Below are 27,952 nucleotides of genomic sequence, written 5' to 3'. Positions count from 1 at the left end.
GAATACGTATTATTTCACTTGGAGATTGACGTCAACATAAATCTAAATTTGAGTTTCAGCATAATGACTTTCGTGTTGCTGGTTGTGTATTTATTCTTTTATAAATAAGTTTGTGATGTTTTATTGTATCATGTATATTGGTGTTTTTTTGGGATCATACGTATGGAAGATATATTTTAAAATTACTTAGTGGTATTTTTTTTATTGCGTAAACCCGGTAAAAGCGCAACAGAAAAAAAAGGGGAGGGGGGGTTATAAAAGAATGTCTTGAGAAGTTATGATTCGTCCGTAAAGTCTCGCGAGATGTCAGCTAGAGAAACCACAACAAAGAGGCAAATGTAGTTCATGGCTGTCTAGCCTTAAAAAAGGAATACACGAGTCACTTGTGTTTATTGAGCACAGGATTCTTGTCCGGAATGACACTTCAGTTCTGGAATTTACACGAGAAGGTAAAGAAAATGTGAACTTTTTAACGGTAAAAATCAAAGCTGTCCGCGTAGTTGATGCTTTCTCTCTCACCAAAAAGTGGTACGTCCTCTGCAAAGTGATTCAATGAAACCATAATTTATTGTCTTCGGAGGTTAGTTATGCAAGGTGTTCCGTTCTCACGTCTCCTGGTGGACATTATTTTAATTTCAAATTAAACAAACGAACAAAAAATAAATCCGCGGCTAAGATACTGATGATGCCTGCCCAATCCTGAAAAAAATGTAAATGTTAAACAAACTTTCAAAGCTATAGTACGCGTTGTTTAATTTTAGAGATCAAAGTAATAGTACTACATTTATGATTCTCTTACATTTTCTACGCACATTTTGTGACGTAGAACTTCCGGTGGCGATGGTGTCGCGGCAGCTGCCAATCCGGTGTTGGTACCAGATTTGGTCGGGTTGCTAGATGTGGTCGGGGTCCTTTGGTGAATTGTGCGCCTGCTGATGACGTCACGCTTTAATCACGTACTTCTCAAATATATTCCTTTGCCTCTGTGCTTTTTTTTAACCGAGGTTGTTCTATTTGCATATTTTGATGCACTTATTAAAAAAAGAAATAAAAATCACTGCATTACTGTCACATTGGCGCATCAGCTCCTACGTCACTTCCACCTATTCCCAGGGAAGCCGCTGCTGCAACAGCAGTGGAACGTTTACGTTTCTCCTGCCAAACTTGCAGCAATGCTGTGGTTCACTCGGCTGCAAGATTGCATGACTATAATGGCTGTATATTTTGTGAAATATGTCTTAAACATTTCCATGCTTTGCCTCCGACCCTTAACCAGGTCTGATTCCCAAAGTAACGGAAAATTGACGTGACGTCTTCGACAAGCACACAGTGGAGACAGAAAAAAAAAAGAATGATCCTCTCAAAATTAGCAGTAATTATACTAGATTTTTTATTATTTTTATCTCAGAACATTCAGACACAACAGACAGGGATGACAAACATGGAGGCAAAAACATATATTACAAAAAGATATTATAACAAGTGACGTCATCGTTTTTTTTCCCCCAAAATTATTGTCGTTCAGAATCATTGCAACCAACAAGCTCAAAGACTACGTAGAAAACATTTTTGCCCTCTATTTTGTTTCTATTACTTGCATGCAAACTCTGTCCTAAATACTTGCAGTACAAAGTGACTTAATACACAATCATCCTATCATTACATTAACATATTATTAGGGCTGGCAAAATTTAGTTAACTCTGGAGATTAATCGAAAAAATTCTAATTCATTTAAATATTTTTACTCAGTTAACTCAGTTTGATTTACTTAAAAAATAATTAGCATTCCCTTCAAATATTGTACCATATTAGCTGTAGATCTTTAGCACATCATCTCAGAACAAAAAACGTGCTCAAGTTACTACTGGGCCTTGCAAGCCAACATTAATAGGTTGTGGTGTTTGTGGGCAGTTTTGAGAAATGTTTCCAAGGAAAATGCCAGTTAAGATGTCTACTAGATAATAGTCAAGAATGAAAGAAAGTTAGAACAGTCTTTGAATTGAATATACTTCATATTTCGTAATTTTGTATTAATTCCAATATATTATTCAAGTCAATATCTGTGAAACGCTTCTCAAAAATTAGTAGTTGAAAAATGTGATTAATCACAATTAATCATGGACATTTTTTGTGATTAATTATTTAAAACATGTAATCACTTGTTTGCAAAACATTGAAATATCTGTATTTGTTTTACAATGACTGTTTATAGACTATTAAATATCAACATGCTGAATCAAAACAAAATCCACTTAAAAATGTTTTTATAATTAAGTACTGGTTATAGTCTATTACATATATCAGTATCTTGACTATGAACAAAATCCACTTATTTCTAAATGCATACAATGCCGTGGTTGTCTTGCACCACTTCCAACATTTTAAGCTTTAGAAACAGGTGCTTCTATACAACCTGCAGGTAAAAGAAGCTCGTTGAATATTACATCTTTATTGTTGTCTGTTGAATGGTTGACGGAGAACTCCAAAGTTAATTTATTCTTTTTTTCAATGTGAATGGAGTGTAAATCTAGTACCCTCATTAGCATTTTCTATATATTTTCTTTGAATTCTCGGTTCCTATCAATAATGCAGTGCATTTTGAGGCGAGCACTACCATATTTTCCCGGGCTATAAGCCGCACCTGTATGTAGGTGCTGTCTCTCACTCTGAGGCCATCGTGCTAACCTGTCTGCCACCGTGCTGCCACTACAACAACTTTACTAAGTAAAACAGAACAGACCTAGAGAAAAACAATCAAGATTTATTTAGCGTATTTTCGGAACTATAGAGCGCCCCTAGAGGTAAAAGAAAAATCCACAGAAAAGCCGCACCGCTGTATTAAATCTAGAAAAAAAGTAGTGGCTTATAGTCCGGAAAATACGGTAATTTTTTTCTTGCAGAGGTTTCTACACATTGGTGTTCTCGACATCCTCAACAGTGTGTCTTAAACAGACAAGCGTCCGCTCTCTGGCAAAGTTACTGTTCAACTACGTTTGTTACATGGCTGTAAGACCACAATGATGTTTTTTTGCTTGCTGTCTGACGAGAGGCCAGAGTGGTCAACACTCATTTGCAGACAAACTTGCTTTTGGAATGTGGCTGGAGAAAACTCATCTACGCACAGGGAAAACATGCAACTATACAAGAAGACATGAAGTGAGATTCTAACCCAGAATCTTTTGACTGTGTGGCAGGCATGGCAACCACATGCTACATACATCGTCCTACTTGATTTACTCTTAAGGCCTAAACAAATCACTAAGCACACACCGCAAAAGCCAATGGATACGCCAACTACTCCGGACGTTCTGCGCGTTCGTGAGAAGTAGTACCCCACCATGCCATCGGCGGCGATAGTCAATGCATAGCCTTTTGTCAGTGATGTGGAATAACGGTGGTACTTTGAGAATGAGAGTGATTACTTCATCTCTGCGCTCTTCTGTACAGTCATTATGTCCATAGCAGAGATGTGAAAATTAGCAAATGTCATTTAGTTCCTGAGAAATAGCTTCAATTTTCAGTTTTTCCGCTTTTGTCTTTTCCCATTCTTGTTCAGTGCACTGATTCGCTAGAGCTAATCACAGTGCTCATTTAACCCGGCAGCCCGACGTGATTCTACATATTGAATTGGCCAAACGTGATATCTCAAATGAGTCGTAGACTCATAATAGGAGGGTTGCAGATAGGTCGTAGAAAATTTACAGGGGGATGCTCGGTTTACAGCAGACATGACAGTGTTATGGCTTCCCACAGAGTGTCATTAGGACGGTGAAACCAAATAAATGTTTAATCCTCTCACTGTATTATTACATGATACACAACAAATTTAGCAATTACTAGTTCTGAATGCAGAAGTTAAACTAGTATTTTTTTCAATTATTGTTCCAGTTACTATAAAAAGAGTAACATTGGATTTATCAAGGGCCATAGAAGTTGACACATATTATTTGCTTTTGTGTGCCATATAAAGTGATGTGGCGGTCTGGATCTTGCCCCCGTACCTTGAGTTAAACATCTGTGATATGCAGTAAACCCCGTTGTTCACTATTCAAGAATTTAGCTGCCCTACCTGTCGGAATCTAACCTTGGCGATTTGCTGGAAAATACCAGTTTGGGTTGTTTGTGCTCGCTACTACGCTGTGTGATGCCACAAGACATTTCCAAAGCCCCTGGCTAAGAGGAAAGTAGTAAGTGGTGTCAAGGAAGTATAGTATGTTGAGGCTATATATCTCAACTCATAGTCAAAAACTTTTTATGTTGGGAAGGACCTAACTTTAGCCTGGGTTGTTTATGGAAGTTAAGGAGAGTATTCATGTTGCATTTGTTTAAAATCAAGGCATCTGTTTGCCATTTATATTTAAATGAAAATTCAATTCAAACATTTTCTTCACAATATGGTCTATGCGCCACCACTCGTCTAAACACACTGTTCTGATTAATATTGCCTTTGTGGAATATGAGTTAAGCAGAAGAATTCACCCATTTTATCCATCATAGTGGGCGGCCATTTTGTCACTTGCTGTTGACTGAAAATGACATCGGAGTGCCTAAAGCCTGAGGTTACTACTGGCTATGTTTCCATGCAGTCAGTATAAATATTTTAAAACACAAATCTTGTCAGTATTCTGTTTTTTAAAAGCCAGGTAAGCACATGCAATACCCGGAAGAAGCCCTTATTTGGATTTTTAAACTTCTGATTGTCATGCCTGGGTTACTCCTTTTCTAACCCGAGTATGTGTCCATGTAAACGCTAATTGGAATACCCCAATTGCACGGGACACTCTCTGCATGCTCTGCCTTGGTCTTTGTAGTACTTTGAAGTTGTTCACTGCACTGTAATGGCTGACTAGCCTTGTATTCCAGACTGTGTTTGAGGGATCGTTTATTGGCGTCACAAACTGTCGCTTCCAAGGACAACAAATCAACGCTGTCCTGAACTGATGTTGAATCGCTAATTAAGGGTGCTTAAAATTTTTTTAAAAAGGAAACGACGTAATTACGCTGCTACTGTATTGTACGGTGCTAGAAGCATAAGACTCGCTAGCAGTTGATAGACCTGAATAACTGTGCACACTTGCTGACAGCCTGACACAGGTTTACTTAAGTGTTTTGTTTTAGCCAGCAAAATAGCTCCTATGCGTCTGACGTCACTTCATCTTTTTTTTTTTCGTGTAAAATCTCACAAATTTTTCTGGAGAGGAAAATAGTTTACTGCTATGCACTGTTTAATGTATACAATGTGGATGATCTAAAGATGAAAACCAGTTGGCTGTTTACTATTAAGTGCAAATGTGTTTTTGGTTTTCTGTATCTGTCATTAAGCAAAAATATTTATTTTTATTTTTATCTGAATAATCGATTATTCACTTAAAATTTTTAGTCTGCTATCCAAATACAAAAATATTTAAGTGCTGCAGCCTGAGTACAATGATACCATGTCTTATGATACACCAATATGTACCATGTGTGAAACTGTAAATTTGCATACAGTATATTATCAGGCCAAATAATTTTGGCTCTCATCCTTCCAACATGCAGGAAATAACAATGTTGCTAACCTCAAGGCCACGTTGGTGTCCTTTTTGGTAAATTGTTGCTGCAGGCCTCAGAAAAGTTGCCAAATATAGTAAAAAAATAGCTAAATTGGCAGAACTGAAGATACATGTAACATTGCTTGCTCGTGTCCACAAGTATCCACATAAAATAAAAGCACAACTTGCAAAGTAAAAATTACATAGGTCTCTATTAAAGTGTTAGGGGATCATAGTTGATGGTATATTTATGGTTTAAACCAATGTGGATTATTTGTTATTTTTTTAAATCAAGCTATACTGTTGGTCAGTCCCCATGTGATTCTGTTATTTTTACCAATTATTGATCTATGCAAAGTGTTAAAAATGGCCTGCCGCTTTAATGATGCAATGATGATGGATCAAAAAACACAATAGTTTTGGAGATGTGACTAACACAAGTGATGTTTTATTTATGTTTTTTTAATGGTCTTCTTTATTGTTCTTAACTTGTATAAAAGTGGGTTGCAAGTTGGCAACAGTTGGAAAACGCAAGAGACAACATCTCAGAATTACTGGTGTAAAAAGAAAAAACAAGGCCTTCAGCTTTTTGCACTCCTTCGGATAAGTATGGACTATGCAACAAGAGGAAGATAAAAGTGATTTTGTGGAGCGGTGATATGAGCACAAGCTACTTTTTGATGAGCTCTAGTATGCTAAATGTGTATAATATCCTACTCAATTAGAAATTTACCAAACTTAAGTTTTCACATCTGCTAAAATGTCATTCAATCTAGAAATTACCCACCACTGCTTGGAAATATTACAAATTACATTTTAGAAATTAATTCATGAAACACTTTGCTTTTTTCTTACTACCGGTGGTGTTCAGATTTGATCAGCATTCTTTCAACACGGTGAACGAGGCTTGAAGAAGGGGGCGTTTACGAGCCGCACCTGAAGGCAGCATCGGTCCGATTCAGTCAAGCACGCGGCCATTCACAGTTTAAGCTCTCTTCTGAGGATCTGAATCTCTCGCACGCTATCCATTTTCTTGATGTCGGCTCGTTCGAAGGTGTGGGACGAGGCGCTGGGCTTCAAGTCGTGTTTTGGAAACGATGCCGATGAAGTTGCAAAGTAATGAGCGAGGATGCTGAAACTGACGGCAAGCCCGCTTTGTTCGGAGCAGCGCAAGGCTTTTGTGCCGCTGTCATCCCGTGTCTCATCCCTTGCTGCTTTGTCTACGCTTGGCCCGCTCATCGGGACCGGTAGGTCTGCTTGCTTTTAGCTTTCTCATAGACTTCGCCAGTACTTCGCCTTTTTTTTTTTCAGTGGTGGAGTGATGTTCCAGAGGGACAAGACACTCACTGGCTTCATTGTCTGACCCTCCTACTCATTTATAAATCGTTATCAATACAAATTTAATGCACTCAAAATCCTCCTTTTCACATTTTTATTCTTTGTGCTAAGCAATCTTATCTTGAAGTACATGCCCTCCTCCCAGTCTTTGTTGCTGGTGCTACTGCTTTTGCCTACCGGTCTGTGTCAGCAGCCACTAAATAATTGATGGGACCCTCACCCCCTGAGTTCTTTCACCTCTTGCTTTTAATATATTAGCCATGACAGAGTGTATCATTGTAATGGTTAAGTCGTCTGTGATATAGCGAACCGAACCTTTTCCATCCGTGCACCCACGTGGCTCAGGGCCATTGACCTAGTCAGTAAGATTAGGTTTAACTGTGTTAAAAGACAAAAAGATGCCAAGTGCTTTCTAATGGGAAGCTTTTCTGAGCAACTGGACTACTAGTCAAACCTTTCGTGCTACATGTACATTTTTTGTGAGAAGATGACAGAAGCAGCTTTCCCCAAGTATTATATTATTATTGCATCCTCAGTTCCTTTGTTCGCCTCACCATACTGGTCTGGCTGCATGGCTGTCTGCCAGTTTGGCTGCTTCTGTTTTTATTATCCAATTTCAGCCAACAATTAGAATCTCCTGTGGGATTACACTTCAATATGCCAAGGAGCAAGCGAGTGCATTTTCTGTGTTTGGGCACAGGAGGTTGTCTCGTCTGTAAACTGTTACCTGCTAAGCCGTAATCTGCTGTTGTGACCCTTTTCTTCAAGGACATTGCAGCTGTGCTTGAACTAAATATTTTTTAAATATATCTGTATATACATTCAAACAAACAGAGACTAATCATAGTTTATGTGTTATTTCCCCTCTCCCTATAGGATTATGTCTATACGATTTCACAAATATAATAGTTGTTCATGCTACATATATTACATATCCCAAGTATTACCAATTGTGAGCCAGCCAAAAGTCTATTTTTGACCTTGTCTGGATTTTGTGTACCAGAAAACAAGATTTGAACACAAGATGATTTGTGAGCATGTCACACGAATGTCATGGTGAACTCACCATGCTGTATCATGGGCTGCACTGTCTGGGTCTCCTTTTGAGACATGATGCGCTAATGAGTCACCTGCTCCCTGACTCATAGGATTTGACACATGTACTGCACCTATTTCTTATCTACTGAATATTGGAAAGACACTTGCCGACTACCAGGGAAAAATTTGCATTGTTTTAACAGATAATCTGAAAATTGAGCAAATTCAGTATTCATATGGTTGCATCCATTTTGGGGAAATTACCAATCCAGCCTACTAATAGTTATGCTCATTTGATAATATTATTCTTCAGGAGTTGTACCATGGCAGACGTCTGAGTGGATGGGGCTCATTTTTCCAAATTTGATGTCATGTTGAATTTCTTTCGACTGCACTGGACACTGAGTGCATGAGCTGTGTGCAAGCTCGTACTGTCCTACATTTTGCCTCAATTCCACATAAACCGGTGGCATTCTCACAATTGCCTATTGCATATCTAATATGTCCGTCCCTAATTTTCAAGATAGACTTACATATTTACTAAACATGGAATAATCCATCCATAATCATGTTCCCATTTTACATCATAGAGTTGTTTGTGGGTAATGTTGAAGGGGAGTGTTTGATTAATGCTGTATTTGAGATGGATGCAAGTCAGAATTATCCCGCATAGTCCATATGAGGTCAGATCTTAAAGTCTACCACAAAAACATAAAAGGATCATTGACGCTGCGAAACGATCATTTCATTCTGAATCGGTCGATCATTTTATTCTGAACAGTCCTGATTGTTTTTTAAATACAGTTTACAGAGTAATTTGAAGCAAAATTTCAGCAAATTATGTACACATCAGAAATTTTACATTACATATATTACAATTATATTACAATTGATTAACATTAATATATGAGATTAATATTAATCAATTGTATGGTTTTTATTGTTTTTAAAGGCAAAAAAATCAGTAATCATTGATAGACTAATATGAAATACATTCGCCGTGCCCGACAAAGCACATTATTTTTAAAAAGATATTTATTTAATCTTTAATTTGACCATTTCATTTGACGCTTTTTTAGTTGTTTTAACCTCTTAAATTAATTAATTCATTTTCCTCAACGCTAATATATTTGAAGATAAAGTTAGATATTTTGAAAGGTAAAAAAAGTAATAATAAAAGGCGATATATATCAATATCGACTGACATGAAGTACTTAAATCAAGATACACTTTTCAACCATATCGCCCAGCCTTACATGACAGTGCTTTCCACTTGTTTTAAAAGCTAAAATTTAGCTATCAGAATGATGTTCCAACTATGATGTTTACCCCCCTAGATAGCGGAGCAAAATGGCTGCTTCTATGAGTAAATGTCGCAAAATCAACAGTAAAAAGCTGTGACTCATGATTAAAAAAACAGTCTGCATTGTTTCACCGATTAGAGTCCATTATATATTTTTTTCCAGGTGTAATTTGATTAAGCAAACCATTGTGATCACACACACAGTGATCTAAAATGTGTACCCTTATTCTCGGGTGTCTGAAAATGTTATGTTTTGTCAATTTAAACCTTATTAATCCTTAAAATTGATCTAAAATTAGTGTACATTCTTGATTCTGATTGAAGTGTCTTAAAAAGGTCCTGAATAGAATGAGTGAGCAGATATCCTGACCTTTTATTTTTAGATTCAGGCCTGTGCTATGCGGATGTGGAAAAGATATTCAACTGTTCCTTGCGGTGTCAAATGGGGCCCCTTAGGGTGTCAGTGCAGGGCAAATACAGACAGACAAACGTGGTTGCAAACTATCGCACTCTTGCGGACATTTAGCTCCTCACAAAGAAACAAGATGCATACAGTGTTGTCTGGAGTTATTTTTCCTACAAGTCTGACTGGATGTGCGTATCGAATGGACACATTTCTAACAGTGTTCTAACCCAATGGTCCCCAACCCCCGGTCCGCGGGCCCCAGGGGGCCTCACCGATGAAAACTTAAAGTTGACGCATGCCGAGATGCTAATTATTACGCTAATATTAACCTCACAAGCTAGTGAAATAAGTAATGATAGCAGGTACGCAGCCCGCTCATCTCATACAGTGGCGAGTATCAGTGTTCCCAATCTGTTCCATTTGACGAGGCAGAATTTGTATCGTGAGTGAGTTGTGGGATTGCGATGAAATGAAGACATTATATTTTTCCGTAGATTTGAATTAGGGTGCAGATAGTATTTTCTTTTTTGTTATTAGGTCACAGGTCACCATGGCATCTAAAGAATCTTGACAAGTAGTCAATGTGAGGTTTGGTGACTTGGTTTGTAACACCCTGATAATGAACTCAAGAATGCAAAGGAGTAAATCGTCTCAGGCGATTAGAAAGGACTGGCAAATTAAAAGTGAAGGCTGCAAGATCATCTCCAAGCAGCTTGATGTTTCTCTGATTACAGTTGCATATATTATTCAGAAATTTGAGATCCATGGGACTGTAGCCAACCTCCCTATATATGTCCGCAGCAGGGAAATTGATGTAATCAATTTGGAAAATATGTATCATACAAATGGTAAACAAAATAGCCTAGAACAACCTCCCAAAAAATTAAAGGCGAACTCCAAAGTCACGGGAAATCAGTGTCAGATTGGACCAGTCATCGTTCTTTGAGCTAAAGTGTGTTCATGGCAGACAAACAAGGAGAACACCAATGTTGGAAATAAGACATTTTAACAAACTACACATCTTTTGGGAGATGGCCTATGGACAGACGAGACAAAAGTTGGCCTTTTTGGTAACACACATCAGCTCTGTTCACAGCCGCAAAAATGAATTATGCCAAGAAAAGAATATTGTCCCTTTAATATGGAGTCTTATGTTTTGGTGCTGCTTTGCTCCTTCTGGCACAAGTCTTGAAGCAGTGCCGGTTATAATGCAATTTAAAGACTATCATGGTATTCTTGAGAGAAAGGTTCTGCACAATTTGATTAAGACGACTAGGTCTGAGTTGCAGGGCATGCATGGATCTTGCAACCGGGTAATGACCCCTAATGGGCAGCATGACTCAGTCGTAGTGGTCGTCTCCCAACCCAGAGATTTTGGGTTCGATTACCCGGCCTGTGTGACCATGTCGAAGTATCCTTGAGCAAGATCCGGAACCCCCAGTTGCTCTTGATGCTGCGCCATCACATTAGTAGGTGAATGCAAACTCAGCGTGAAGGGCTTTGAGTGCCTTAATGGGTGGAAAAGCACCATGCAAGTGAAAGGCCATTTACCAAAACACAGCTAAAAACAACCAAGAATGGCAAAGAGGAAAAGTTTGGATTGTTCTGAAGTGGCCATCTATGAGCATTGATGTAAATCCTTCTGAACATCTGTGGAAAGAGCTGAAATATTGGAGAAAGTATGCGTCAAACCTTAGACAATAGGTGTAGTCTGCTCATTAGGCGTGGGCCAAAACACAAGTCCCATTTAAAGTTACAAAAACGAATTCTTCCTCGAAAGGTTCCAGTTTAGCGTATTAAAATATTAAGTATTTATCCAGGCCTGCTTCATGTTTTTTTTTAATAATTACTGTATCTTGAACCACAATACAAAAGCAATAAAAGATTTTAATTGATTAATTTCCATAACATTTTGTTTTATAGTATTTGTTTCTTTCTGTCTTTAGGATTATGATGATGATTTCATTATTATTATTACTATTCTTATTGTCATTGTTTCATTAAGAGTGCGGCACCAACAATTTTGTCCACGTGTATATAATCATGATAACATTTTCAGCTGTGATTAAAAATGATTAAAATGAATTTATTTAGTCAAACATATTCTAATTAGTGCCCTTGAACTTTTCTGAATACATGTAGTCAAATAAAACCATTTGTTTAGGTACCAGTTATTCCACTGTGTTTTACTCTTTCGGTTTTCTTTTTTGTTCTTTTTTTTGCCGCAATATCCTTTCATTGTCGGCATCAGAGGTGTCAAAAGTAGTCTAGTTTTTTACTCAAGTAGAAGTAAAAAAAGTATAAAAGACAAATAGTAGTTGAAATAGCAACTCCAGCTTTGATTTAAGTCAAAGAATAAAAGTATAGATTTGAAAATTATTCAAAGTCTAAAAGTAAAGGTAATGCAAGGAGAAAAAAATGCATTGAAGCGGAAGTCGAGTCAAACATTTCTTTTCATTCTGTTCTGTGTTCTCTGATAGTCTAATCGTGATTTACTGTTTAAGCTTGCGTTTATGAAATAACATAAATTAATGAATCCACAAAGTGTTTGACATGAAAGACAAAAGTTTAGGCCACCTCACGACGACATACTGTGCACTGCTTTCAATTTATTTTATTTTTTTTATAAAGGCCACAATGATTAGAATGTTATATTGAAAAGTTACATTGAAGGCTACCTGTTTCAGCTGCATAACATGCCCATTAAAATGATCATCACATTTAGTAGGCCGACAAGGCTAATTAAAGAGCCATATGTGAGTATTAATGTGTGTTTCATGGAGCGGAAGATGTGATGACTACCTGTAGTTCAATATTGTAATGGTGTCCAATTTCATTGCCGTGTCATCACTAACCTTTATTGGAAGGCAAGTAAGGTTCACCTAAACTTACAGCCACAGATGTAAGATAAGGTAAGGTAAAGGAGTATTTTTACTTAGTTACTTGGCACCTTTGGTCAGTATCGAAATACTATACAGTCTATACGTATGGTATCAAAGTATCAATTTTGATATTGTGGCAACACTTGTTGCCGCAACTTGAGGTTAGTGGCGTCGCTTTTGTGTGTTCTGTTCCCGAGAGGTCACATGAGGACGTCTCTGGCTTCTCGTCTGTTCCCGAGAGGTCACATGAGGACGTCTCTGGCTTCTCGTCTTTCTACTGCATTCCAAATATTCTTAATTTCTGATGTGCATAATCAAGTAAAAGAGGTGCCATGCCTCACCTCTTCATCATCATCAGCGTTAACATGAGATTATGTTCTCTCAAGTAATGCCGCTGTTTCGTGCTTTAGAGCCTCAGTGAAATGTTTTCTGTTATTTCCACAATCAATTTTTAATTGTTTAGAATTTAGTCTTGCTTTGAACTCACAAGAGAATATTGTAATTGTGTGACTGAAGAACATAATATACCATCATATTATATATTACGGCCTCTTAGGCTCATTAAGAGACATCCATCCATTAACTGAACCACTTTATCCTCACGAGCGTCATGGGCCTGCTGGAGCCTAGCCCAGCTGACTTCGGGCATTAGGCGGGGTACAGACACCCTGCACTGGTTGCCAGCAGCAACAACCAAACCAGATCCAAGATTGTCGAATACAGTGTTTTTCCCCTAACCTAAGAAAAGCAAAATAAAGCCCAATTCACATCCTCACCAGCCCACTATATCTTCTCCAACTAAGTGCAAATTGTTATCAGGTGTGACAGCCGGTAGGCAGTAGAAGCAGCAGCTCCCCAATGGTGGCCATTTTGAAAAATGAAACTTTTCTTTGTGTGTTAATGTGTTGTTTCCTAGAAACAGGCAGTGTGGTGTGTCAGTGTTGCACTGCGAGCAGCGGCAGCAGAGGTGGGCCGGGACCATGAGTCTGTATGGGGCTGGTGCCACCAGTGACGCCAGCGGCGGGGTGAGAGGAGGAGGTGAATATTATTGGGAGCAGCGGCGGCGCTCCAGTGACCGTTCACGCGATTCGTCACACGAGCGAGGAGAAAGCCAGCTGACGCCGTGCATCCGGAATGTAACATCCCCCACTCGGCAGCATGGTGAGGAGAGCAGAAAGAACGTCTTTATTTGAAAATGTGCATTCCCATCAAGTAGTCCACTTCAATTCACCATGAGACACATTGGATTGCTACACCCTGATTATGCTGCTTGTGTATTAGGGTTTTGATCTTCTTGGTTGGGTTTATGCTAAAATAAAGACAAATGAAGCATGAATTAGTATGAAAGGTTTTGATTTCGATCTATTAGAATTGACTTTTTAAATCCTTTTTTTTTAAGTCACCACAACTGCACAAAAACCTCACCAAATTCTACCATGGCTGAAACAAATCTCTAAGTCAGAAGTCACCTGCGTTTGGCACGTGACCCTTTTTTATCGGTCAGTCCCTTGCCCTCCGGCTGTGATCTTTGTACGGTTCCGGCCTCAACCCTCTGGCCTTATTCTTGAAAATTGTCGGCCCCCGACTTCAACTTTTCACCTTTCATGAATGATATGTAAGAATGTGGATGCCACTTTAAGCAATGGCCTTTTCCAGATAATATATATCCATCCATTCTCTTAACCGCTTCTCCTCACAAGGGTGCTGGAGCCGATCAGAGCTGTGGGCAGTAGGCGGGAGACACCCTGAACTGGTTGCCAGCCAATCGCAGGGCACACATAGACGAATAACCATCCGCGTTCACACTCATACCTAGGGGCAATTTAGAGTGTCCAATCGACCTGCCATGCATGTTTTTGGAATGTGGGAGAAAACCGGAGTACCCGGAGGACACCCACGCAGATACGGGGAAAACATACAAACTCCACACAGGAAAGCCGGAGCTGGAATCGAACTCACGACCTCTGTCGGGAGTCAAGGTGGGATGTTGACAGTAGTGGTGATCACGCATAAACTTTGATGACTGTATAATGGAGACAGTGATTGTGCAGAGGGATAGTCGTACTTCAGAGGTGAGTCATGCCATACAAAAATGAATCTCTTACTTGTAAAGTAGCTGACACAGGAGAGATGCCTTTGCCTTTTACACAAAACTCATTCAAGGCGGAAATTACACTAACTGCTTTTACACAGCGATGCAATAGTAAAACATTACGTGTCATTACCCTTTATACAAAACAGTGACCTAGAAAAAAAAATCCTGGCTTCAGTATGCAGCATAAAAGGGCTGAAGTCTAAACAGCTCACATTCTAGTGGTTGTCAGATAACTGTTTTATATCAATTGGGACCGAAGCTTCAGTATGCATCACATTTTTCTTCTCAGCTTCTTCTTTGCAATCACACACAAAAAGCCAAACCGATGCATTTCAAAGTGAAGATCTTATGTAATTGCAGGAAAGATGAAATGTAAAGTCATGTTTCTGAGCACACAAAATGGCACAAAGTTCTCATAACTTCTCAACCCTTCTGAACGTTTTTATTTGTTTATTTTTTTCAATCATGTGGTATCAAGAACTATTGCGTCATTAGCCAGAACTTTCAAGTGGTCTTAGTTAATGGGGAAAAGTGTCATTGACACTTTTTGGGCACATGTCAAATAATTGATTATTTTGATGCTCAGCTGGCCGAGGTAGTTTGAACGTCTCCACGTGCATGTCATGCTTCAATTTTGAAAACTGAACTTTAGTCTTATAAGATCAGCATAAGATATCTGTTGTGATCTTAGAAGTTTTTGTGGAACATTAATTTAGTTCCTGGTCGTACTACTACCACTAAATGTGCGAATGAACTAAACCAATTAGTAGTTTGAATCGTCCTACAATTCTTTTCCTTCAGACCGAGAACGTGGTGATGGCGGCTCATCCTCCAGATCCTCCAGTCCACGTCCTCCCCGGGTTTCGCTTCCCTCTTCAAACGTTGGAGGGGCTCTGTTTGCGGGACACCTGCCTCGGTCCTTTGGTACCGCTGTTGGTGACCACCATCCCAAGACCCTTGGCCAAGGACCGTGTGATATGATCTACGTGTATGACCTCAGCAGCAAAGAGGTTCATCGTGGCGGTCTGCGAGTCGGAGAGCGAGTGACTCTTATTGTGGACAATACAAGATTTGTGGTGGATCCGGCCATCTTCACAGCTCAACCCAACACCATGCTCGGCAGGTAAAAACAGGTTAACTGTCTGCCTCCCACTTCAGAAACCTGAAATCAACTGTATGATTTTCATGTAATATTAAAATGGTCTGTGGTAGAATCACATGTTTCTGTCAGGGTCTTTTCTTGGACCTAGACTGCATGTGTTGTTTATGATTTTATGCATGCAACTTAAATACAATGTCTAATTTTCATATGTGTCAAGATTTATATAAACTCTGCACACTAATAGTAATGTAAGCAAGCACTGGTTAACTCATCAAGAGGTGCATCCATGACGGTCCATATACTGGACTGCCAAAGTAAGTAGCCCGTGGCTAGCGTGGCAATCACAGAGATAAAATTCCCCTTTGTTTTAGCAGGCGCTTCCCATTCGATTTTTTTTTCTTTAGGGACCAATACCTGTTTCCTCAGTTTGTTCTGTTGAACCACAGTTCAAAAGCACTGCGTGATTGCCATTAGTTTATTTCCATTTCATCAACTGAGGGGTACCAACACTTTGTCCAGGTGTGTAGAGTCCAAAATCTTTTTTTTGTTTCTCGTCTGCTTTCAGGATGTTTGGTTCGGGGCGGGACAACCATTTTACTCGGCCCAATGAAAAGGGAGAATTTGAGGTAGCCGATGGTATCAGCTCCACTGTGTTTCGAGCAATTTTGGTAAGAACTGCCTGACAGTTTCACACTTTGTCTTATTGAAGAGTTTCCTTGCTGTCCTTTTCTCACTTGCTACCTCACTCTTCCTGTGACCGTTATTCCAATCAAGCTTGTCTCCTGCTTTGATCCTCTGTTGCATTACACTTACAAGACATCACCAAGTTGTTGCGTACGTAGGTGCAGATGAGAGGTTGTTGTGCCTGGCTTGCTCTCGCAGTTACTTTACATTCATGGGTTTGTACCGCTACAACTATTTGCGTGGGGAATCGTGAGGAGGTGCTGAGCAGACTAGCGATGTGCATGACAAAGTGAACTGAATCATTAGAATCAGTTCATCAAAAAGAATTGTTGTGACCAAGGTCATAGCTCATTGGTATCCTACATGTTTTGGGTGTTTCCCTCCAACACACCTGACTCAAAAGATCAGCTCATCAGCAAGCTCTGCCAGTCCACACATGTGGGTGTTTTTTTGTTTTAATTATTAAGCAATCTAAAGTGTTGAAAATGTCTTGCGCTCTTTGATGATGTAATATTAATGATTGAACAAACATGTCGTTTTGGGTCTCCTGAAAAAATAATGTGGTGCTGCAAGGATTCCGCCCCCCAAAATTTCTCCAATTACATTAAAAACGGCAATAACTATCCTGCAGTTTTATTAAACATGTGAAAATTCAGACAAATTGTTCTGGAAGTGAATGGTTTATGAATTGGGCCAAGATCTCTTTCCGACCCAAAGAGGGCCGTCCACCTTTTTCCAACTGAGGACCATGGTCTCACGTTTGGAGATGGAGATTTTCATCCCAACTGCTTCCCACTTGGCTGCTCCAATGAAAGCTGTAGATTGTGGCTCGAAGAAGTCAGATAATCTGCAAAAAGAATAGATGCAATGCTGAGGCTACCAAACCGGACCCCCTCATTGCCTCGGCTGCGCCTAGAAATCCTGTTCATAAATGTTATGCAGAGAATCGGTAACAAAGGGAAGCCTTGGCGGAGTCCTACACACTGGCAACAAATCCGATTTACTGCCGGCAATGCAAACAAAACTCTGACATCAATGGGATAAGGTACTGAGCAGACCGTAGCAGGCAACTCGCTACCTCATACTCCCGAAGCACCCCCGCAGAACTCTTCAATAATAATAATAATAATAATGCCTTTATTAGTCCCACAATGGGGAAATTCGAGATTCGCACCCAGGCCTCCTGGGGAGACTGGGTCCTGAACGCGGCGCCTTAGACCACTCGGCCATCCTGGCAGCCACGAGATTCGAACCCAGGCCTCCTGGGGAGACTGCGTCCGGAACGCGGCGCCTTAGACCACTCGGCCATCCTGGGGCACGGTCGAGTTTTTTCTCCAAGTACACATGTAGACTGGTTGAGCGAACACCCATGCACCATCGAGGAACCTGCCGAGCTGGTCCACTGTTCTACAGCCGGGGCAAAAACCACACTTCTCATCCTGAATCTGAGATTAGACCTCTCAACGGACCCTCCTCCCTGGCATTCCTGAATAGACCTTACCAAGGAGGCAGAGGAGTGTGATCCCGCTGGAGTTGGAACACACTCCGGTCTTCCCTTCTTAAAAAAGGGGACCACCCCCACCCAGGGCTGCCAATGCAAAGGCACTGTCTCCAATGTCTACACGATGTTGCAGAGACGTGTTAACCAGGAATTCCCCACAACATCCAGAGCCTTTAGGAATTCCAGGCGGATCCCATCCACGGCTTTGCCAGCAAGGAGCTTTTTAACCACTTTGGTTCAGCTCACAAAGCACCCGACCCTTTTGGCCCCTCCCAAGGTGGGGAGCCCATTCATTTCAATGGGGAAATTTACCGCAATTGTCCAATGTTTCGAGTTGCAGATGGGGTCACGGAGCCAATTAAGTTTGTAAGTTAATATACAACTGTACAATGTTTAATTTTCTTTGTTTTATACAGAGTATAAATATTGGGACAACTCCATCCCGAGCTCACTACGCAACTCCATTTCCATGGGTCAATTATGTCAACAAGCGCCATAGCGCATTTTTAAAGCTGAAAATTTTTATTGATTCCGACTGTCTGGCCACAATGCCATGACGAGCACATCTAACAGTCTATTTTATCACACACGCCATGCTTCTTTTGGCCAGGGCTGAGCGACTTTTTACACGTACTCTCTGTGTCTCAGCCAACAATTCATCCTTAGACACAATAATTTGAAGCAGACGGAATGCCTCCTCTGCTCTATAAGATTGTTGATTTTTTTTCTTTTTTGGGAGAGATCATGGTGACCAACAGTGTTTGTTAATGCAGGGTTGCTAGGGAAACACGGCAGTGGTGTCTCAGCACAATGTGTTTAAGATTAAGTAGAGTCGTCAAATCCACGTCGTATTTAAAGGAGCAGTGACTCGACACTATTTTTAGATTCTTTAATACTCTGAAATTGCACCATGGTAATGAATTATATACACATAGGAAGGAGAGGCCAGGAGCATCGTCAATCTTTTTAATAACACATAATAACACAGCTCTCCTACTCCTAGTGTCAAGCAATACATCTTTGAACACAAATGGTGCAGCAACACATGTAAATGTGTCATCATTATCAGCAAAGAACGACTAATATTAGTGCTGACCTGAGATTGAGAATGATTGCTTTTCTATTCTGGTCTCAAAGGATAAATGTAAGAGGCTCATTCCTAGAGCTGTGTGTTAATGGGGGACAGGAGAGGGGAAAAAAATCTGTAATTAAAAAAAAAAAAAAGTAAATTACTAGTTCGTAACACTTTCAAGGCTATTATTGCTTGAGATCTGTGGGGTAAATGACCAATAAAAAGAATGCGCATACATAATCAGTTTTACTAATAGGACTGAACGACAGCGGTTTTGAGTGAGCGTGGTGATCTCGCACAGTTGTTCTTATGATGTATATGAAAAGAAGACAACTGGTTGAAGTGGGAACTGTCGTAGAAATGCTTTCCATTTCAACCGAGGGCGTTTCCTCTGACATGTTAGATAGGCTGCAGGCAGGCATGAAGAGATGGGAAAGTGGAGCAGGGAGTGTGACGACAGCAGCTTCCTCCTCCTCACCCATTGTACTCGCCTCCCACCCTCAGACTTCCCCTTCAGTGCCTGTGATGCTGCCGGATTTTTACGTTGGTCAGCACTTCACTACCCTCTCCCCCCGCCCTCCCCCATCTATTTCCCACACACATTCTCTCGCTCCCTCCCCGCTGCCTCGGTGCGTGAAGCGGCAGCATCAATAATGGCGTCTTGTTTCCCATCCTTCGTGTGTGTGTGTCTGTGTGCGAACGCCCGCCTCCCTTCTCACTTATTCACTTGTGTGGATGGCGCTGAAAATGGCAGGATTACTACAAATCGGGGATAATCCGCTGCCCTGACGGCATTTCCATTCCTGAGCTGAGGGAGGCATGTGACTACCTGTGTATCTCCTTCAACTACAGCACCATCAAGTGCAGAGACCTCAGTGAGTACAGCGTGTGGAGCGGCATGCACGCTCATGTGCAACTTGCTTTTGTTGATGTGCTGCCATTGGTGAGTGTCATTGCTATTTTAGAGGAATGCAATTGACTTATCTTGGTTTTAATAGTAATATGCCTGACTTTCCACACAAGGCGGATGCATGATGTTTACGTGAGGGTTGTAAATGAGCGCGTCACTGTCCTTCATACGACTAAGTTTCGATGTAACCTACTGTCTGTTTGTTGCAGCACTCATGTTGCGTTTATTATTGTGCCTGCTTGTTTGGGAGTGTGTGGGAGGGGCAGCCTGTACTCATGGCTTCTCTTGTGTGTCTAGTGTGTGTGTTGATGGTCTAAACTAGGTCATGATTAGCTGAGAGATTGACAGCGTTTTATTAATGCACAAAATAAACCCACATGAGCAGACCTGATTCTCAAAGAACCGTACATTGTTTGAATGGTTTCTGCTTATTAGTCTGGCATTGAGCTGCATTAGTTTAACATCATCAGCTCAGATTAGGCATCTGATGGAAATGTTAATACATTGAACACATAATTATAAGCAGCGAGATAAATAAACTTTTTAATACTGATCCTGCCAATATGTACCAAAAGAAATGTTATGGAAATACTTTCTTACTAGTGTTTGGCGCTAGCAATGCTGGTTCGAATGCAAACAGGCAACAGTTGCAACAAGGTTCTCATAAAAGGAGATTACGCAACATCATTCATCTTTATTGTCCTCCGCTGTGTGAACATCATTTTCTTCTCTAATTAATAATAAACCGCTGAAAAAGGAAAGGGACGTTGACATGATTCAGATGAGTCAGCAATGAGAAATTTAAATGGACAATTAATCGAAATTATGATATGTTCCATTTCAATGAGAAAATAAAAAAAAACTAAAGAAAAAAAAAATTTTTTAGAACACACTTTTTTTTTATTGATACTGTAACACAAACTTAATCTGTATGGGTGAACAAGTAAGCGGAAGGAAAAAGACCCATTGAAAAAGTTGTGTTGCTCCCTTCTCGCTGTCCGCGTAGGTGCCCTGATGCACGAGCTGTCCAACGACGGGGCCAGGCGTCAGTTTGAGTGTTACCTGGAGGAGATGGTGCTGCCGCTGATGGTGGCCAGCGCACAGAGCGGAGAGAGAGAGTGCCACGTTGTGGTGCTGACCGACGACGACGTGGTGGACTGGGATGAAGAGTACCCTCCGCAGATGGGAGAGGAATACTCTCAGAGTAAGTCTCGTATTCTTTGAATCATCCAATGAACAAGCAAGCAAAAGTCGATTCATTTATTTTGAAAGTCAGGCCAGTGTTGTCATACTTGCTGCTTGAACCACTCCAAAGTTTGGACCGAATTTTTCATGCTGTTAAAAGGTGTGTCTACATTTTTGAGTGGGACTCAGTGCTTGCTTGTGCTTGTCGGTTTTCACAGACTGGTTTGCAAAGAAGGGGCAGGAATCGAAGTGGATTTTATGATACAATATTATCGTGACATATATTGCAATCAGAAACAAATACACGATTATACATCAATATATTGGTCAGTTATAATTCATCACAACGTCTATGCAAATAATGAAGCAAAAACCCGTTTATTAAATAAGTAATCTTGGGTGCGTTTGGAAAATATACGCCGATATATATACTGCTTCAGTCCAATTTGGAAACTTCGAGCATTGTTTAAGTGGTCTGCTTTGTTATTCAACGTGCACCAAAAACAGAGTGCCGGAGAACGCTCTCGGCGCTCGAACTGTGGGCACGGTGCGCCAGTTCATCAGGCAGTCCACGTGGAAACAATTCAAGCATGAGCTGCTGATTGGTTCAGAACATAGGCTGCGTTCGTAAATTTACGAGGCGGTGTGCGCTCTTGCCTCTTCAAACACACATGCTTTCAGAATCGTGCACAGGAGAGTAAATTGACGAACGCGACCCCAATGTTCATGATCACCGTTTTGTAAAATAAATTTCCCCTTAAACAAAAAGAAAAAAAATCAATGTTTCTTGACAAGTAGCCCGTGTGTGGTAAAGGCTCAGTTCTCTATTTACATTCATTCTCGTGAGATCACGTTCGCGCATTGTTCTCTCGCATTGTTGTACGCATTTCTTTTTACCTGTTTCCGACATAGGTGAGGTGCATCCTTTCCAGTTCAGCCTTTCAGTGGATGAATACTTATTTCTTAACTCATTGAGGCTTTACGCCTCGAGTTGAAACGTTAGTACATTTAGGTGTACTCGTATTGTTGAGTTAATTACGGTTTGTATGCTTGTGAATCAGTTAGCCACATTAGCCTGCTAGCATTAGGCTTCTGCCGTTGGCGCTCATTAATATGACTTAAAGGGCATGGATTCTTCTCATATAGGATGTTGTGTTGTCTCTGAGTGTAGCGACGGCCGCCTCCCCCTTGCTACATTGACGAAGGAGTGATGGAATTCGCATTACATGTATCGTTCTTACCTTGTCGTCACTGAATGTAGTTATCTATGTGGCCAATAGATGGTGCTGTTATATTGTCATTGCTTTGATTCACTTGTTTACGTTCATATATTTTGAACGCTCACGTTTTCTTAATATATTCTGAATATTATTTGCAATATTAGAAGTTGAAACAAATTAATATTTTCCCTTGTTTATTTGCAGACTCGATCAACTCTATCAATCAGTCAATAGTATTATTCGTGCATCAATGTCTGTTTGCTGGCAAGATAAGTTCAGTCAAGGATACTAAATCGCACCGTGGAGTCCTGCCCCTTCCTGCCGATGCTCTGAACAGCACACCATCTTGTTTACAGTGAGACCTTAAACAAATTGGTCCTGATACCTCTCCAACACGATGTTTGCTCATTTTTGCTCCTATTAGAAGCTGGCTGTGTTGTACAAATCCCGGTGCACAAAGACGGTTGACACGGATGCTATTCCTTTTTGATTGGAAGGTCGATACGCTTTCTGCTCACGCGATACGTGACAAGGCTAAAATTTGAGTAGCTTTTGGGCTCACACATACAGTATGGCAGTGCAGAACAACCCCAGAGTGAATGAGCTTGTGGAGACGATCATTGACATCATTGATCGCTAGATCGCACAATTTATGACATTAGTCAATCACCGATTTTGCAGAAAATCCTAAATATCAACTGATTTTGATCCAGTCTAGTCTAGTTAATAGTAATAACTCAGGCTTGAAATATGACTCATTTTCAGCCCGGGACTTTGATCGCTCAGACTGGTCGACTTTAAGTCACTACGTATTAATAAAAAAATAAATAAATACAATTTTATCCTTATTATGCCTGTGATGCTTGTGTGGTGAAACAGTTCGGATGATGGGTGGCTGTATGATGTATCAATGTGAAATAGCTTACTGTTCCCACAATTACAGTTGAATGAACTTGCAAGATCACAATCTGTGTTTATGAGAACATAAATAGTTGAAATGGAAAAGAGGTGAAACACGGGCCAATAGACAAGCGCACAAAATGTGAGATAAGACAGTTAACACTTTTATCAAACACAGTTATCAAACACTAAGACAACAATATTTAGAGTTGAAATGGTAAAAACTATTCATTCTACTTCTGGTTCCACTTAGTGTACTGACACAAACTTCATGATCGCCACAAAGCAACAGGTGCCGTATTAGAAAATCAGAGGACACATTTGGACTGCGTTATGCCTCTTTAGTGTGTTTTCTGTACAGACAAGTATCATTATAGTGTTTCCAGTTGTGTGTGAAATTATTGCGACTTGGTGACATCCTTAGTAATAAATGCTGTGCAATCAGTGGTGAATATAATATAATAGCCCACTAGCACCAATTTACTGTCCTGTGTGTTTGTAGTATTGATTCAAAATGGCCAGTGGAAATTGAATTTTTTGGCTGGAATTGTGGCCCTGAGCAGTCTGGCCCACCGGAAAATCACCCGGTTGGACACGTCACCCACTTACATTTTATGCAGTTACAATACATTAAAGGTGTTGTTTTTTTTTTTGTGGTGCCGCCCACTCTTTGCATTTGCCTATATTATTGGGTGAGCTGCTCCGTTAGCAGTACAATGAATTTGAACCTTACTGAAATATCTAAACTCCTTCCTTTTTATTTTGCGTACCCCCCTGCATATGAAGGACAGTATCTTTAGGAAAGCAGTAAAAGCTATCATAGTAATCTCCATCTGGTGCAAAGTGGCACATTTTCTGGATCTAAAATGTGCTGTTATCCAATATTTTTGATGCCGGGTACTTTCAGAAGTAACTCCACACACTTTGTGGCCATGGTGTTAGTGTTAGCAGTGACAAACTTGAAACTACACGAGTCCGAAAAAAAAAGTTAATTGATGTCGTGTTTGCTGTAATCTGAACGCTAATAAAAATGACTTCTAATAATCCTCATCATAAAAAGTTAGATAATAGGTCTACTTTTTCATTTTCCTTGATGTCAAGTCTGGGAGCCAACTAGAGAACTCGCACTTACCAAATATTTCCTTTTGAGTGTTTAGTGTTGTGTTGACTTGATGTCAAAAGATGGCTAAAGCATCATAACTTGTAAATGTCTCCTTGTTTCTTAACAGTTATCTACAGCACCAAACTGTACCGCTTCTTCAAATACATTGAAAACCGTGACGTGGCCAAGTCGGTGTTGAAGGAGAGAGGACTGAAGAAGATCCGACTGGGAATAGAAGGTATAGTTCTACTGCCATTAACGTTTTACATACAATGGAGAGTGTATTAGCTGTCTTTGAGACGTCATGTACAGGTCACGTGCAGCGCATGTCCGAGCATGGCTAAAGATAATATGCAGAACATAATTGTAGTCAAGGTTGTGTAGCTTGGTTTCTTGACATGACACAGAAAAAGAAATTAGCTGTCAAGTGAAACACAGGAGCCTCATTCTTTGCTTTCGTATCCTGTGTAAGCGATGAATTACGAAATCTACTCTAGCCATTACTACAAGCTGAATTAAAAAAAACTTTAAATTTTAAACAAACAAAAAAAATCCAAAACTATTATAACCCTCCTCCAGGCTACCCGACTTATAAGGAGAAGGTCAAGCGGCGCCCTGGAGGACGTCCGGAGGTCATCTATAACTACGTCCAGCGTCCTTTCATCCGCATGTCGTGGGAAAAGGAAGAAGGGAAGAGCCGCCACGTAGACTTTCAGTGCGTCAAGTCCAAGTCCACCACCAACCTGGCTGCTGCCGCCGCCGACATCCCACAGGATCAGCTCGTGGTCATGCACCCGCCGTGCCCGCAGGTGGACGAGCTGGACGCACCCCCGCAGCCCGGCACACTCGACCCTCGCCAACCGCCGCCCTCGGTTCGGGGCGCAGAGGGCGCAGCCTCCCAGCGGGTTCAGGACAACCACAACCTGGCCGCTCACGTTGTGGTGCCCGCCGACCTGCCGCACACAGCTTACCGCTACGATTCTGACCCCGAGCCACCCTCGCCCTCTGCATGACGCCCACCCTCACTACACAGCTAGTCGAGGTGGCTTTTTGGCTGGATTTGCACCACAGGCGTCTTCGTTTTGGACGTTTATTCGGTATCCTTGATTTCCACTTTGAGGCCCATGTACTAGAACTTTACACTCTTTGTCCTCACTCATATGACAATTCAGTGCAAGTAGTGTAACTACTTCTAGTAGTGTGCTTTGTCCTCACTAGGCAAGAACAGGCACATTCAACAGTTAAAGACATTCAGAATCACTGGTTTAAGTAAGTGTGGTGTCCTCTTGTGGTACACAAAAGAATCACTGCCTATACAAAAGTTGAATCATAAACCCTATAATTATTATTTTTTTGAATTATATTGAATAATTATCTGCTGTAAATGTTTCTATATTTAGGCACAATGTTTAGTGTTCATAGAAATACTTTTTAGGCCTACTATAGAACTATATTTTAGGTTGATCATAATGGTTGCACAAGAGCTATTTTTTGTTGAGTTCATTGTTGCCTGCGTCACACTTGTAGTGTTTTTTTAAGATAGTGCCACTAGGGCCTTCTAGTACACATACTAGTGTGCTGCACGAGCAACACTGCTCATTCCAACTTTTTAGCATGTATCATGCACTTGGAGCCACTTGGACACTACAATTGTCACCCAAATACCAACTAGTATGCCTCACTAGTAACAGTAGTTGTCCCACCTGTGTGCAGAAATGCCAACTGGTCGTTCCACTTATGTGCTCACTTACCTTAGCAGTGAGGAAAAATAGTGTACTAGCACATGGAGCTCAAAATGGATATCAAATGCCATCATTGACGGGCTTGCAGTGTAAATCCAGCCCAAGTCATGTGACTCGTTTGAGGGATTTGGCCACATTTTGGAGCACAGTGAAGCACAGACTGGCCTTGATCCGCAACACACCTCTTCTCCCCCCTCATGGCAAAACACCACTTTGCCTTGCCTTGTTGCACCTCGGCTGCAGCTTTCTCTCTGATTGACAGACAAACAGCACATGCACTGGGCTCCTTGCCCACCTTTGTTAGTACGTTCGTTTTTATTTATCAGACCAAAGCCAACTGAGTGTTTTGTCAATATGACGCTGTACGCGAACAAGCCACAACTTTATGAGAATGTGGATCAAAAAGGATGTCTTTAAAAGATCATGCTCAGTTTGTCTGTCAGCATGAGAGGTATTAGTTTGCCACTGACACAAAAACATTTCAAACAGCTCATCATGATGCACAACATTTCGGCACCACTGCCAACTACCGCAACAATAATGAACACAGTTAAATTGTTTAAACAGGATTATTTATTTGTAAAAACAGAATATTTGTCACTGCTTTTTATTTGTCATTTGACATATTATGTAAATCATCATGGCATGGCTGTTCAGTGTACATTTGCACTGCAAAGTTCAGTGCCTCTTTGTGGTCATCATTGAGGCACGTTGGAGATACTGAAAAGGTGGTTTGAGATGAAGTCATATTGAATGGAGCCACTAGATGTCACGTTTTACATGTAATGTGTTGTGAGTTACAATGACACTTGACCACCACCAATCTTATAATCAAATAATCGCATTGTAGGTTCCTTTAGTCGGAAACGTAAGCGTCTCTCCTGGCTGACATGATTATATTGCACATATTGATCACTGCTGCAAGCACATGTTGATGTCGATATTGAGATATTGAACACAATGTTTTTTTTATTTAATAAAAAATAAGCATACCGTGAGCTTTTAACTTTGTTGTTTCTATTGCATTTGTACATCTAAGCTAAATTAACTTTCGAAATCTTCGGAGGATAGAACAAGCCTGTACTAATTGTCAGTCATCCAACTGTTTTAATTAATTGAGTTGGCCTGACTCCAGTTAAATTATGCAGTCCTTTCCACTTCACTGAAATTGAAGGCTTGTGTTGGGGTATCAAATTCTGCTAGAAATGCACCCAGTCGGAACCTGTGGGCTCTTCTCTGATAGAATGAACATAAAGCCGCACTGCTACTAAATATGCCCCGGCGAGTTCAGTGATCCTCTTTGAATCTTTTCTGTATAATGTACTTGAACATGTTGGTTCTTTTAATACAAATGCTCCATGGTTGATGTAAAGCTTACTGGTACAAAGCAACCATTTTTACTTAGGAAAAGTAGGACTTTTCTAGTATGTTCTCATAATTGTGTAAATTAATGATAAAAAAAAAATGAAGTGCTGTCATTTTGACAGCTATATTGTACATAATGAGCAGTTCAAAAAGTGAAACTCATATTAGAAAAAATCTTTCCAGTAGGCCATTTCCCACCTAATTTGAAGTTAAAAATAATGACTTCTTATATAATCCTCAAATTTTTCAGATGGTAGCTTTTCATTAATTTTATACTCTATAGCTTTTGGCTACAATTATCAACAAAAAAATAAACGTTTTAGAATTCAGGTTTCCAGGTCTGAAATGAAACAAACTGAAAGTTGAGTGGTGTACAGTTACTGTGCATTGAGCAGACACGAATCTGGCATTTTCAAGCGATTTTTCACAATTTCGAAGCCTCATTTTATATACTTGGCAATTTTATCTTTGTAATGTGTTACAAAACTGCCCACATCTCTAGTGTTCGCGGGTCAAATTTGACCCATGATTCAACTTCAACAAATTCATAAAAACAAAAATGTCTTTTTTTCTGA

The 27,952-nt window shown here is 40.3% G+C and overlaps 1 protein-coding gene across 2 annotated transcripts; it reads left to right on the top strand.

Annotated features, from left to right (window-relative positions):
- Window positions 1-298: 298 nt before the first annotated feature.
- On the top strand, window positions 299-27,005 carry LOC148335548 (BTB/POZ domain-containing protein 10-like). 2 transcript variants are annotated; one of them, XM_088299120.1, is made up of 8 exons: window positions 299-449; window positions 13,416-13,660; window positions 15,396-15,717; window positions 16,262-16,364; window positions 19,708-19,828; window positions 20,870-21,067; window positions 24,398-24,508; window positions 24,850-27,005. In XM_088299120.1, the coding sequence occupies exons 2-8, from the start codon at window positions 13,480-13,482 to the stop codon at window positions 25,281-25,283; spliced, it is 1,470 nt and encodes a 489-aa protein (XP_088155246.1). In that variant the 5' UTR covers window positions 299-449; window positions 13,416-13,479; the 3' UTR covers window positions 25,284-27,005. The 2 variants fall into 2 exon arrangements, with proteins under 2 accessions (XP_088155246.1, XP_088155245.1); XM_088299119.1 differs by lacking the exon at window positions 299-449 and adding an exon at window positions 6,493-6,779.
- The last annotated feature ends 947 nt before the right edge of the window (window positions 27,006-27,952 follow it).

This window comes from Idiotropiscis lumnitzeri, chromosome 6 (genome assembly GCF_059441095.1).
Source record: "Idiotropiscis lumnitzeri isolate Australia: NSW breed Sydney's pygmy pipehorse chromosome 6, RoL_Ilum_1.0, whole genome shotgun sequence".
Taxonomy (NCBI): Eukaryota; Metazoa; Chordata; class Actinopteri; order Syngnathiformes; family Syngnathidae; genus Idiotropiscis; species Idiotropiscis lumnitzeri.
The sequence above is the reverse complement of the archived record's forward strand: the minus strand, read 5'-3'. Positions and strand labels throughout refer to the sequence as shown.